The following is a 14,915-nucleotide window of genomic DNA, read 5'->3' as shown; positions in this document are numbered from 1 at the left end:
TACTCCTCAGGAATGACCTCTCTTGAATAAGAGGAATGTAGGTGATGTATTTGATTAAGTGCACAGTTTGTTGACTGTAGTTGTGGTCTTTTATCTCTGTAGATAAGCATAAAGTTTGGCTTAGTTTCAAGAAGTCCTGCAGAATGGCTCAGCTCTACTGCTGACAGCACTGTCTGATGATGCATATCTGAGGGAAAGGGTATTGCTGAGCAGTGTCGGTGAATTGAGCAGGTTCATTAATTGTAGCACGGAGCAGTTCATTTTTAGTGCCAGGCTGATCAGAATGTAATGGTAATGTCAGGTGTGGTGCATTCTTGCCAAATAATTAAAGCTAGCATACACGCAAGTAAGTTCAAGTACACACTATAGTTCATGTTTTCGTTCTGCTGATATCAGTTGTAATTGTTTTTATGCTAGTTACCTTACTGTTAATGTATCCTGCGCTCATATGTGGCATGAGTCAGGTTTGTGCGATGACCTGTGCTGTCATTATTCATCCGTGGGCTGGCAGGAAGATGGAGCCGTATGATCGCGACCTGAGCGGCGGCCAAGACCTGCGAGGGTTCACCCTTGGCTATGGATTGGCCCAGCTACTCGGACTGGGCTGTGTCCTGATGGTGGTGGTGTGGACCAGCCACTACATGGGCGGCTTCTCTGGGCCCAGCAACCCAAAGACAGAGTTCAACTACCACCCCGTTTTCATGGTTCTGGGCATGATCTTCCTCTATGGGAATGGTAAGCAAACAGGCGTGTGTGGATAGAACCTGCTCCACCTGCTGGGTAGTCAGATGTTGTGCCCAGATGAGTGTATTCAGGAAATGTTCCCTCTATGCAAACAGTGGGTGAATGAATGCAAACTGTTTTTAAACACTGGCTGGCTGTAACCCACATATCTGACAAATGGGTAAAAAAAAAAAAGCACTATCTTCCCACGGCATTTATTAAGAGCTCATTTGAACTCATTCGTGTTGTCTTTTTTTCGCTTCATTGCCATACTTTGCCTTTTCTTCTCTGGCTGACTTAGGATAGCAAGAAAAGATCTGAATTATGTGCCGTATGGTACCTTAGTGTATGGCTTTAATTTTTTTTTTGTTAAAATGTGTGAAATAATTTTCTGACCACAGCGGCCAAACAGGAGGCAAATGAATTACGCACAAATGTCATTTGCTACAAAGGACATCTGTATATATTGATCCTTGCCATAGTGAATGCACTGCAGCGGGTGCAAAATGCAAACCCGCTCATGTATGGCGCAGTGGTAGCACACGCTAAATAACACCAAATTATTAAAATAAGATTGGGTCTCACCAGTATTGTATCCATATGTCAGAAATGTGGACATAAAAGAAATCAATCAGCTGAATTATGTGGGGTCCAAACCATATGATATTTGAAAAAAAAAAAAAAAGAATGTGTTTGTGATCTATCTGTCCTGTGGTGATGTGGCTGCCTGGTTGTGGTATCTTCTGCAGCTTGGAAAAAGGCAGGCCCCCTGGTAAAAGTATTTCTCTCTTCTGTGATACACAGATAGCTCTGCACCAAATACTTTATCAAATTTCATGGACTTATCTAATTGCTGATGGGGGGACGAATTTCATAAATATTCAGTCACTTCTGCAGCAGCTATCACCTAGATGGATACCGCATGACTTCACCTGGCTTTGTCGTTTTGTCGATACACTGAATGCGCAAAGCAGGTTGTGATGCTTAAAGAGACTCTGGGGGCAACTCCATAGAATTATTACGGTCAGCAAAAATTGATTCTTTGGCTCTGGGTATGTTACCATTTGTCTTGAAACAGAGATGCATTTATGGCTGAGAAAATTGAATTTAAACATTTACCTGCCACTCAATTGAACCTCATGACATTTACACTGAAAAGGGCCATTTTAAAGTGAAGGATGGTAAAGCATACCCTTTGGGAGTCGCACCCGAAATTGCGTGTCGACAAAAATAGTTTACTTGCAAAATCGGCCAGTGATGGTGACAACTGTATGCCGTAGGGTGCCGTAGTTTGTCGATACAGGCCAACTACTGTTTGAATTCAGTGTTCCTCTAAGTATCTCTTAGCATGTGTTGCACTTAGCACACTGACAGGCCAGCTCAGTGTTTTAAGACAGCCCAACAGTGGCTCAATGCATCTTTCACGTGAGTGCCTCTTGCAACAGCAGCTGCGTAGTGTTTAGTGATATAGAGAAAAGGCTCACTCAATGAACGTTTACCCTCTTCAGAATGTTGGAGAGAAATAAAAGGTGCAATCTTGAACGTTACAAGCAATTAGAAATCACCTCTGATAGTTGTCACACAGGTTGGCTTAGAGTGATCTTGATTTTATAGACTTTCCTTGCACACACTGGCTCATGTGCTGCTCTTTATCCTCAGTGCACTTCTTTAGAAGCATGCTGCCTTTCTCTACAAGCATATAAACTGGCTGGAACAGTAATGAGCCATTATTTTTTCATTTAAAACTAGACTAAAAGGGGGCCTTCTTTTTTAACCGGGATGAAAATTTGAAAAAAAAAAAAATTACAAGCTGTTCCAGCAAACCCATAGAGGCGACGTCTGAAAAGATGCAAACGTTTTAAATAAAACCCTGTGTTTGGTGCACGATGGCCTTTGTTACATGCTATAAGCCCATAACTAGCTGCTAATTCAGTTGCTTAACTAAAAAAATGTTCTGTTGATTGAAACACTGGCAACTTCCTTTATGCCAGTGTCTGTCTATTTCTGCTTTTGCAGATGGCTGTGAAATTTAGAATTTGCTTTACTAAAGAAGAAATTGCAGATGCACATGCTTAAAATGCTTGATGCAACCGTTGCGGAAACATATTCCGACCGATTGCCCAAAAGAGCTTGTGTTCTGTCGAGGCGGTCATCTTCTTCTTCATCTACTAGGGTTTCCTTCATATCCTCCTATTTTTCAGGCTTACCTGGATAACGAAACGGGGTTACCCTATCCTTCTACCTGTGCTGTCATGTATGCAGTGCACAAAAACAGGGGTGGCCTTTCTCGTTATCCAGGTCAACTCTGCAGGACAGACGCAACAATGTTGCTGCAAAGTGTGGATGCAAAAGGGGGTGAAAATCTGCCGTGCAATCCTTAGAATGCATTTCTGTCTTTAAAAATTGGCTGCACGTTAATATTTCTGGGCCTGCATGCAGGCATCCTTGTGTACCGTGCCCTGAGGAGCGAGCGCAAGTCACGCCTCAAGCTGCTGCATGGAGCCCTGCACGCTCTGGCTTTCCTGTCTTCTGTGGTGGCCTTGAAGACTGCCTTCGACTCGCATAATCTGGCCAGCCCACCCATTGCCAACCTCTATTCGCTGCACAGCTGGATGGGGCTGCTTACCGTCATCCTCTTCTCCGCACAGGTGACTCCGTTGGTTATGTTTTTTCCAAAGTTCGAGCTCATGTTTCCTATTGCTTTACCATTCAAGGCTACCTATACTCTGATCAGCCGAATTTCCGGCATCTCAGCATCATGTGTTGAGTAAAAGCATCTGTCTCGGTGTAAGTCTGCATTGCTCATGATGGATTTCATTCCTGGCACTGAGAGCTGGTGATGGGGGTGCACACTAATGTGTAAAGTTTGCATAGGAAGTATCAAGTGCACAAGGAAACTACATTGCAGTCATGTTTATGGCACAGGAGCGACTTAATACCATTTTAGTTCTTGTCCATACCCAATCAGTTATGGTTGTTCCACTGACATTCCTTATTACGCTTGGGGGATTTTAACAGATAGGCAGCTGAATACCTTTGTTGCCAGGTTTATTCTTCATCATTTACGTAGTCCAGTGTTTACACAGGGCTATTACTTCAGCTTATTGTGGGCCTGAAAGATTCGTAATGACGTGTTAAAGAAAAGGATGCTGCTCCTATTTTAATGTAAATCAGTGTTTGCTTTTTTTTTATAGCAACCTAGACACTAAATTGATGGCTGTGAGAAAATACATCGATAGATAATTCAAGGGTATGCTTTCCTTACTTTTTCAAGTTTATTTATAGTCTGTTTTGCATTGTAGAAAATTTTCAATGGTTGTGCTTGTTCCCATCTGCTATGCACAAGGGAATGATTTTATATTTCTTGTGGCAAGGTGTGACGAACAAAACAAACACGTCAAATTATTTGTTAAGTGCGGATCTTGTTCAGACAGATGCGCAGATATCAAGACAAAAGAAACTCGTGGCTTTTCATAGTGTGAAATGAGGTTGATGATGAATTTTGCTATCTGCTCATGAACAGGGGTCGTTCCATTGCTGAGTGATAAATACTGAGGAAAAAAGGTTATTAATACGCCATGTGCAAAGCATTTCAGTTCAAATGAGTCATCTAGATGCGATGTACAACGAAATCTAATTAATTCAAGCTTGCTTAATTTGTACTTGCACCCGCTATGGTGGCTCAGTACCTTTGGCATTCGGCAGCTGATCCCAAGGCAGGCTTCGAGTAGGGCTTTGGCAGCCATGTTTTAATGGAGGTGAAATACAAGATCACCTTTGAGGTGTGCGATCATAGTGCACGTTAAAAAACCCCAGGTGGCCTAAATTAATCTGGAGCCTTCCACTATGGCATCCCTCATAGCTGGTGTCGTTCTGGGGCATTAAGCCTCACATTTCAGAGTTTGAACGTCCAGTTTATTCAAACCTTTTTACTTTGAACTCTTTGGTCCCTTCAATATGAAATGTATTAAAAAGGCTGCTCTCTTTACTTACAAACAAGTTTTCATTTCCGAAGATCAAATTTTTGAGAGTCAGCTGTAATTTAGAGGCTGTATTTGTACACCTTTCATATTGTTATGTGACGGCAAGGCGGTGACTGAGATGAGATGACAGATTGTTACAGGATGATTTAATGGCAGACAGCCTGGCGCGCACACTCCTGCCCGCACCACTGCTCAGTTCGTCGCTTTCTAGTCTATCAAAATATGTATGCACAATGATAATTGTGTGGAATAAAATTCTTCGGCAGCAATTTTGCGGACAAGCAGCTGCTCAGAGTTGGTTTTGTTTGTAGCCTGGCCTCGCGAGTTGGAACTGCTGAGAGAGATGTGTGCCTCACGTGCGATTCTTACTGTTTTTGACTTCTTTGACATTGCTTGCATGTCCTCATTTTAAAAAGGCCATTTCTTTCTGACCTCTGCCACTGCAAAAATGTTTGTCTTAGGCTTTTATAAATGGAAAATCTCTTAGGCGGGTAGGAGCTGTGTGCATCCAGGAGTAGTTATAAAAGTGAACGCAAGAGGTCTGTCACCTTTTCGCGCACTTTAGCGTGCACTCCCAGACACCCTTAGAGCGTGTTGGGGTAGCGGTCTCGGTCTCAAAGGAGATGCCCTCGACTCAGCGTGGCAAGCTCAGCCAGAAACCAGCTAGTACCAAGTGAGAAGGGGGTTGGTCGTTTGGTGCCCAGCTCACGCTGGTCGCAAGCCAGAGAATGGGTCAGAGTCAAAGGTTCATAAACAAAATGAAGTTTATGCAGCAAAGAGACAATACAGAGAATTCCACAATCACTCGTACGAACACATACAAAGTGATTTTCAATAGAGTGCAACTCGTGCAAAGCAACACTCGAGAGAAATTGCAATACAACAAAATGCCTTGCACCTAAAGTGCACTAATCCAAGAGAGACAGACAAACAAAACACAATTTGTTCACCGGGTACTGCGACAGTCCGACGACCTGAGGAACATGACAAAGCCTGCTGTAGGTTGGCGCACGTTGCCTCGCTGGTCTATGGCTGGACGAGTGGTGTTGACCCGGGAGTCAAGCGGGCGCGCTTCTCCGAAGCTTGAATGGCAGCTCGGGATGACAGACAGTGGTCAGTGCCCTTCATTTATAGGCGTGTTCCACATCTGTTTGTTCTTTGCGCCAAGGCAGGCGAGCACATACACACAGTATCAACTGTATAATTTCCTTCTCCTTGTTGTGCCGAGTGTGCGTCCCCATTGGTCATGCATAGAAACTAGTTTCCAGAACCTTTCAGGGCCTTCTCGCAATGTGCCGCCACTGGTGTGAGAGTGAAGGGGAGAGGGCGTCACTTAAGCACGCTCAAGACTACGCCCTCTCCGTCGACAATGAGTAGAAATTACTCAGACCTTCTGGAGCAACCCACAGTGCACGCAGATGTTTCCTTTGGCGCCGTGCCGGCGAACAAAGTGGTAAGGCGCTCTCTGGTTAGGCACTGTCTGGGGTTCCTTCTCCACTGTTGCAGATTTTTCTATGGCGCGCACAGGCGAGATTGCTTCCACGCTGCGCCGGTTTTTTGAATATGCGCCGAATTTTGTGACAAGGTCCCACAGTGGCATCTGAACATGCAGCGCAAAAGATGTATAGGTCACAGGCTTCTTGAAATGACTCACATATTGGTCACATCTGGTCGTTGAAAAGACTACAGTATTCATGTAGGTACCTGCACCTGCATCTCTGTAGTCCTAACCTTAGCTGTGAGTCTTTTGTGTGAACACACATGAAGGCACATCTAAGGGTCTATTAGCCATAGACTTCTCTATAATGCGCTATTGAATGCCTTTTGAATCTCTCCTAATTCTCTTGTCATTTTGTGGTAGTCACTAGCATTTGATTGTACTTGGGTAATTCTGAGAGAGTATTCACTGTTATTAAAGCGTTATTAGAGTGGTAACAACTTGTCTAGTTTAACAGACAGCTCTGTGTGCCCTGACACCATTACAGGGTGTCCATAATTTCAGATGCTATTTAATAAGGTGGAGGCTTTTGCACAAATGCGCTCCTCTCCATTAGATGCTGGTATCTCATGTACTATGGACTCAGTGCCATCTATAAAGTGCCGATATTCATCAAAACTTATTTTGATATGTGAACCTGTTAAAAATGAAAAAATCTGTGATGGAACATATGTAGATTTTACTTCATTATGCAGTGACATGAAATTATTGCTGCCACCCTAAAAAAATAATATCCATGAAGAGTGCTCCCCATGTTAAAATGTATGGGACTATGAGACACATGGTGTGTTCCAAAATCATGGACAGTATATTCAACCCCGATATATTCTCATGTATCGGTAATACAGCTGAACCTCGTTATAACAAAATTGAACTGGCCCGGCGATTACTTCGCTATAGCTGTACCTTCATTATAGCCTGTGTTGACAAAGCTTCTAAGGGAATCGTGGTTCCTTCATTATATCCCTTATTTATAAACTGTTTTGTTACAATGAGGTTCAACTGTACATCCATACCTCAGAAGTTAGTCAAAAATATTTGTGCTAACTTTGAATTAAAAGAAACGCTTTAAATATTTGAGTGCAAAAATGGCACCTGTGATGGAAGAGTGTTAATGGTACCTGCATTGTATACCCATGAGCACTCTCGCTAGTATTTCCTAGCTATGTCTGCATCAAAAACATAAGACATTTCTGTTGACATTGGTGATAATGCGAGTGTGGCAGGGTGATTTGAATGGCTTTATGCCTAAGTGTGATGAACAGGGTGGTTGCATAAGCAGGCAGTTATGACCTTTGATACTTGCATGATATGCAAGTTTGTAGATGCTTCCTTGGTTCTCTTTACCCACACAAATGCAATAAGTCATTATTCATTAGCAGCCACCCTGGACTCTCATTAATTTGAACTTCAGTTTTCGCAAACCCACACTTTGCTCGCATCAACATTAGGTGTATTAATGTTTTCTTGTAATTTGAATCATGCATAATTTGACCAAGGTTTTTGGCCCTCTCTGAGTTCTATTTCAAGTAAAGCACAATGTAATACTAGTATAATATTTGTTTAGTGAAAGCTGAAATGACTGAGTGTATAACAAAGAATCACACACCTCAGGTGGGGTTGAGCTCAATTTATTACATCCACAAGCCATATGCGTTATGCTGATTATTAAGCCTGACGAAATGAGCAGCAGGTCATGTTGCGACAGTGTTGTTGTGACTATGCAGGATCCACATATAAACTTCAATCCCTTGAGAGGCCGGTCCCTCAAGGGACACGGAAACGCTCTTTGATTGGCTAAAGTTGGAAGCAGTTGTGGCTTTGAATTTCTACAAGAAGTACAATGGTGCAGTCACATCAAGCCCGATTAGCTTTGCAGTATCATAAATTGCTTTTTCAAGTTAAAAGCACAATTCACTTGGAAAAAAAAAATTTCCGTGCTAATAAAGCCATAGTCATCCTTATGAAATGCATCAGGAAATACATATATAATTTTGCTCATTAAAAAAAATAATCAAATATTTGATCCTTGCTTTTGATAGCAGCTGCTATACAACTGCAGTGATGTCTATGTTTCTTAGACGCCACAAGCGATTTTTCCCAGACTGTAAGAACATCAACACTCTTCGCATTATTCGAGGCTATTCAGCAAGAAATAGGGTTGCCGAATCAGCTATGTTCCAGTAGCTGTGCACACATACATTATTTTTACAGGGCTGGTCTAATGCTGCTTTGCAGTGTAGCTGAATGGCACATCCACTTTCACTACTTCAGCCAATCAGTGAGCAATTTAAGGTATCAATCTCTCGAGGGACAGCAGTGTGAACATGGGCCTGGGCAGTTTGTTACAGTTCCTACTACTATTGTGTTGGCTGCTTGCACTTGACTAAGGTTGTGCCGACATTTGTGATCGCTGCAGCTGCTGTGTGGCTTTGTGGCCTTCCTGTTTCCTGGTGTGCGCCAGTGGCTGCGAGCACAGTACCTGCCTCTGCACGTCTATTTTGGCCTGGCCATTTTTGTGCTGGCTGTGGCCACTGCTCTGATGGGTATCCTGGAAAAGCTCATCTTTGTGCTGTGAGTCCTGACTGGCTTCCTCTTCCTGCTGTAATGATATCACTATGGTTGTCTCTTTCAGTTGCATTCTGTTGTTGATAACTTTTTGAGGACCCCTGTTGCCGTGTGAGGCAGCAGTTTGGTGCATCATTTAGTGGAATGAGTGACAGATAAAAATTCAGGCAACATAATTGTCAAAGGAAAAGAGATGGAAAGAGCAAAAAGCATATCTGTAATTAACAAAGAAATAGAGACAGAGGCAGATCAAGCAGGACACCTGTTGGGATTAACCTTCTATTCTAAAGAGCTTCTGTGGCACTGTCTATACATGTGTTGCTAGCTGATCAGTTGAGAGAGAGAAATTTTTGAACAACAGCAAAAACAGTCTTGAAAGGTTGGCAAGAGTAACATGTCCCTTGCTAGAGCAACATTGCGCATTATAGGATGGGAGACAGAAATTTCTGGAATGAGAAAAGGTGATAGTGACAAATGCAGTAAGCTGTGCGCATACACTGTGTATAATATAGTGTAAAGGAATGTATTGCGGCAGTCTGAATACAACAGACTGAAACACGAACTCAGCTTATGCGCGAACCTATTACCATGTTGTCATCAAAAACCCTCATGGTTACTAACTTCGTCTTCTAGTGGCTCAGTATTTGTAACACTACCTCCGTGACAAAAGCATGGTCCTGGTGCTCATTATGTGGGTGAGCTAGAGATGAAATACCGTATAAATGCAAGTAAGGGCCGCACTTTTCTTTTCCTGATTTAAGGACCAGTTTTCAGGGTGCAGCCCATACATGCGATCTGGGAAAAAAAAATTTTTTTTAAAGTAAAAACACACCAATCAGGGAGTGAGTGGCATATGTTCTGCGTTCAATCATCACTTGTGGAGTATTTCGACTCCGAGCTGGTGCTGTGCTCTTGTGCATGCTCATCCCACAACAAGTCGCGCAGCATGTCCGCTGTCAACGCGTAGACGTTGTTCCGCGCTTCCATCACTTAGCAGGACAGCTCTTCTTCCAGTTCGGGAAACTTGGACGGCTTGCCTCGGGAAGCGCGCTTTCTGCAGCTTGTGTTCCTGAAAGTATCCTTTTGGTTGCACTATCATCGGACGCACTTCTCGGCCAGGTTGAATTTCCTTCCCGCCGCACGCTTGCCGTGTTCGACAGCAAACTCCCAGCCGTGTCGTACTTGCCCATCGTGCTAAAACTGCCACGCTCGGTGGCAGCACGCGAAAGCCACAACTACTGTCAACTAACACGCTACCACAACTCCCGTGCCTTTTGACAGCCGCAAAAGACTGGAGCTGGTGGTACTGACGCCAATATGGACAGCGGGAGCTCGCGGCGGAGGAAAATGTTGACGATGATGATGATGATGAGTCGCGGCTTTGGGGACGCCGTCTATGGGTGGTACATGGAAGCTCCCATGCGCGTGCGTCGCCCCCGCTATCAAGTGCACCATTGATCACAGCTGGAGCTGATTGCGGAGGCCACGGTGCATGCATTTCGAAGGCTATTCCTGCGTAGGTCGTGGAAAGTTTGGGTGCGGCCCTTACAGGGATATTATTTTTTAAATAATTTCTTTGGGAAAACAGGGTGCGGCCCATGCATGGGTGTGGCCCTTAAATGTGTTTAGAGGGTAATAGGGATTTAGGCATGTACCATGTGCAGTTTCTGGGGATAATGTAAATAGATGTGGATTTGGGATGGAGTGGTGTGGAACCTTATATGTGATGTTAGTAACAATACATTATAAAGGCCTTCATGATATGACTGAAGATTTCCATGCTGGCCTCATGACAGACGCCAGAGCAAGTTGGATCCTGGACAACAGTGGGCCTCATGGTGGCGATGGTCATAATAGCATTTTTGAAAGTTTGAGGAGGTGGCGAGCCTGTTACGAGCAATATACCAAATGATGCCAGCTCAGGTGGTTGCAGCATGAGAATAATTGTAGAGTCATCCGCAAGTAGGCAAGAATGGGTCATGGCTGAAATTGAGATGTGAGGGAGAGTAACTAGCGGAATCATGGCAAGAAGAGTTGCAGGCGAAGGTGACAAAGGGGAGAGTAATAATAATTCTTATAAGTCTGTAAAGTCTGACAGGGGAAGCTGAGAGGGTGGTCAATGAAATTTCAGCTTCTTCTACACCTACTTCTAAGTTACAAAATTTTATGCTTGTACTACTGGAGAATATTTCTTTGCATTTCCTGGAACTGAGATGAACAGCATGACCTCTTCTTTTGTGCCTTCATGCTGGGGCCAGAAAAAGACTTCTCTACCACATATTTTCATTCTCTTTAAGCTTGCTAAGAGGAGGATAGCATCATCTTGTTTGAGATTCTCTTCTGCGGTCCTCGTCACACAGGGTTCAGTTTGGTTTCGGCACTCACGTGGATTGGCTCTGATTGGCTGGTTTTCTGCTTACTTTCTTCAGCCTGTTGCTGAGTCCCTGTTGAAGTCTTGTGCCTCAAATCTGAAGCCTTAAGTGGTGCTGAACATAGATCTCGCATAACCAGAAAGAGGTGGCAGGGAAGCTCAGTGTTGTCATCCTTTTTCCCACACCCTGAAAGTTGCCTAATTTGTGCCTCGCATCCAACGGAAATAGAAGTAGCAGAGATGACTGTAGCACCAAACACGATTCATGTGACACTGTGTATGAGATCCTGTTCAGTTGCAGGATGGTTTATGTAGGCCACTGGGACGCTACATTAGTCATAGCCTGCATGAGCGTGTGGTGTTGGTAAGTCAGACATACATAGGAGCGCATCTAGCAGTAAGCTGCATTTCTTGCAGATGCACACTGCTTTTCAGAGACACAAATGTAAGCAGGTATGCAAAAGAGAAAGCATCATTAGAACTTCTTCAAGCCTCGCCCTCACAGATTAGCAAAATATGGCCTTTACACGTGCGTTTAGCCTGACTTAGGTTGAACTGTTAGATAAAGAGTTGGAATTTCAGAATTTGGCGCGACCTGTTGATTTTGGAACTTTTTGACTGAGTGTCTGTTTGTCGGCATGTGCACTTCTATTGACAAAAGGACAACAATGGTTTTGTTTTCCTGTAAACAATAGTTGAATGTCTGTGTTTGTCTTGATTTCTTCTCCTCTCTGTCTCCTCTGCTTGCAAAAGTTCATGTTTTTGATCACCACTTTAGGCAGTAATATGTGGCTACAGACTATGTGACAGCAACTGCTGCAGTGTGGAAAACAGTTTTCAGCTGCTTAAGAAGGCATGTCACCGCACCATGGACAAGAATAATTGCCCCATTGACAAGTGACGGTTCTCGGTTTTTCCCAGCTTCCTTCTAAGAAACTATGACATGCTGCCTCTTCTTGGTATTCAATGCACCTTTTTAAGCTGGCTTCTTTGCATATCTATGACTCTCCTCTTCTGCCCTCTCTTTCACTCGATTGTTTGGAAACAAACCACTAGATTACAATACGATAGCAAGGCGGTCGAGTTACCGTGCACTAGATTACCGTGCACGCACAAGTTTGTTGGTGCTGGTGCAAATGTAAGTGAACATCTCTCACTTCGCATGTGTACCGTATTTTCTGGTGTATAAGTCGCACCCCCCTCCAAACGCAGTTTTTCTGAAAAAATACACAAGTCGCACCGGTGTGTAAGTTGCACCTGTTCTTCATTCAGAAAGAGTGACGAAAATGCTTGCGGCGGCCACTGCTTCTACACGCATCCCGTGATAGGTTATGCTGACATGCGTGCATGTACCGCCCAAAGTCTAGACAGTACTTTTCAAAAATGATATTTACAGACTGCGTTTGCGCAAAACCATCGAAGCCTTCTTCCTCTGAGTCGCTGACAAATAAAGCAGCAATTTCAAGTGGGAGTTCTGCAGGCGCATCATTGTCGTCTTCAAAATCGCTGCTGTCCACTTTGCCAATATTGCCACTACTCGTGAACGAGATCAACCCAGCTAAAACTGTTTTTGTAGAAATGGAGTCCCAAGCGTCGCTCACCCATTTGGCCACTGTTCCAAATGTCGCGCGCCTCAGGCGTCCTGTTTTTGTGAAGCTGTGGTCCCTTTCAGACATTCACGACTCCCACAAGAGCAGCAGAACCGCTTGAAAACTGCGGTTAACAGAAGTATCGAGCGGCTGCAGCATCTTAATCATGTCGCCGGATGGGATGACTGGGACGCAGTTCTTGGCACTAATCTTTTTTTTTTGATGAAGTTGGTGATGTGCGCCCACATACTGTCTATCACGAGCATGCCATGCTTCGCATGAAAAAATCCACCAGGTCGACATGAAAAAACTTGGTCGAGCCACACGCTAATCATATCTTCATCCATCCATTCTTCGGCTTGGGCCTGTACCACCACTGCGGGAGGAAAAGAGTCATTCGGTAGTGTCTTCCGCTTAAAAATCGGCATGGGAGACAGCTTCGTACTGTCCGCGCAACAGGGGAGAACAACGGTGAAGTGCGACTTCTCGTGACCTGTTGTCCTGACCGTTATAGTTTTTCCCCCTTTCTTAGTGACTCTTCTCACAAGGGGTTCATCAAAAGTAAGCGGGACTTCGTCCATATTTATAATGCGGCTCACGCTGACGTACTTTTTCTCGATTTCTTATTTCACAAAAGCACTGAACTTGTCCAGTTGTGCCTGAGAGTCGTAGGGGATCTTCTGGCACATTGTCGTCTGAGCACACTTAACCAACGTTTTCTGCCGCATAAAGCTGAATCGCCACGACGGACCGCGCTTGAAGTCGACAGTATTAATTTCTTCTGCAAGGGTTTTCACGTTGAAGTAGAGTTGCACCGTTGACAGCCCCCTGCCTTTGGCTCGTTGCTCGAGGACCCACGCGTGCAGACAATCCTCGAGCTCTGGCCAGCGTGCCTTCTTGCCGCGGATGGCTTTCTTGGTAGACTTCATTGTCTGGAGCACACTGGTGGTTTTGTGTCAGTCTCGGATTATTTTCTCGCTAACATTGAACTGCTTTCCTGCAGTCCGGTTCACATGTTTCTGTGCAAATTCAACTGCACGCAGCTTGAATTTCGCGTTGTAACTTTTTTGCCTTGTATGCGGCATTATGGTTAGCGAGAAATAAGACACAACACTTGCGAAGCACGCCGCAACAATAGAGAGAGCTCAACGATCAGTGCAAAATTGATGATATGGCAGATGGAAGTGACGCAATTGGAAGCGACTCAAAATTTGAAACTTATTATTGGCAAGCTATCATTTTAAATATAACTACATATTTCCCCCTTCGGCCTAAAATTGTATGTAAAAATGTATAAGCTTCATTTCGTTTTTGCAAGCCAATTTGATGTTACTTCGAGTTTCTTCTGAAATGCAATTACTGTGCATCACAGAAGGTGGCGCATCATTTCTTTGCCATGTAAAAATTGCTAATTGTTTGGCCTAACACCCTGAAGCGACATATGGGCTATGAGGGACACCGTAGTAGTGGGCTCTGGATTAATTTGCACCACCTGGGTCTCTTTAATATGTGCTCACATCGCTTAGCGCACGGGCGCCTTTTAGGGCACAGACCGGGCGCGGCAGCCGCGGCCCCGATTTAATCCATACATAAGTCGCACCGACGAGAATTTCAGAAAAAAACCGCGATTTATGCACTGGAAAATACGGTAATTGGCATCTCACTGAAGCGTACTGCATCTGCGACATTCATTTGCTTGTTTTTTTGACCCATTTTTGGGTAACAAACAAATTTTTGCACTCTCCTCAGAGGGCACCACACCTTGTGAAAAAGGCTAAGTTTCTGGCCAGAGCAACAGTGTTGTTTGCTGGGATAAAGGCCCATTGGATATCTCTAATTCAGGTACATTGGTGTGCATACTGGAATATTCATAGAAGCATGGAAGCGTTGCAGCTTGGTTCTGGTTGTCTAGACCATGTGGTCATTCTCTGAATAATCACTACAGGCTTTCAGGTTTTGCTTTCAGTATGGCAGTCAGCAAAAAGATGCTGTAAATCTGTGAAACATGTTTGCAGTTGCAGCTTGTAAATCACTGAAAGGCGCAGTTACTCTGCTCCTAGCATTTCAGCAGCCAAGGAAACTTTTACGAGGGCCTTACCACATTGATTTGCTCTTTTGTATCTCCCGCACCTCATGGCCCGCTGTATTGTTCCGTGCGCCCTACACTGGTAGTGGGGACTGTT

General features: G+C 44.1%; 1 protein-coding gene across 5 annotated transcripts in view; it reads left to right on the top strand.

Moving 5' to 3' along the window:
- LOC144125368 (transmembrane ascorbate-dependent reductase CYB561) overlaps positions 1-14,915 on the top strand; it is a 40,412-nt gene that overhangs the window by 10,463 nt on the left and 15,034 nt on the right. For all 5 annotated transcript variants that reach the window (XM_077658690.1, XM_077658688.1, XM_077658692.1 and 2 more), the window contains exons 2-4: positions 512-735; positions 3,163-3,371; positions 8,624-8,778. In XM_077658690.1, the coding sequence (XP_077514816.1) occupies positions 516-735; positions 3,163-3,371; positions 8,624-8,778 (584 nt within the window). In that variant the 5' untranslated portion in view covers positions 512-515. The remainder of the gene's footprint in view (positions 1-511; positions 736-3,162; positions 3,372-8,623; positions 8,779-14,915) is intronic.

Source organism: Amblyomma americanum, chromosome 3 (assembly GCF_052857255.1).
Source record: "Amblyomma americanum isolate KBUSLIRL-KWMA chromosome 3, ASM5285725v1, whole genome shotgun sequence".
Lineage (NCBI taxonomy): Eukaryota > Metazoa > Arthropoda > Arachnida > Ixodida > Ixodidae > Amblyomma > Amblyomma americanum.
This window is presented reverse-complemented; position numbering and strand designations above follow the sequence as displayed.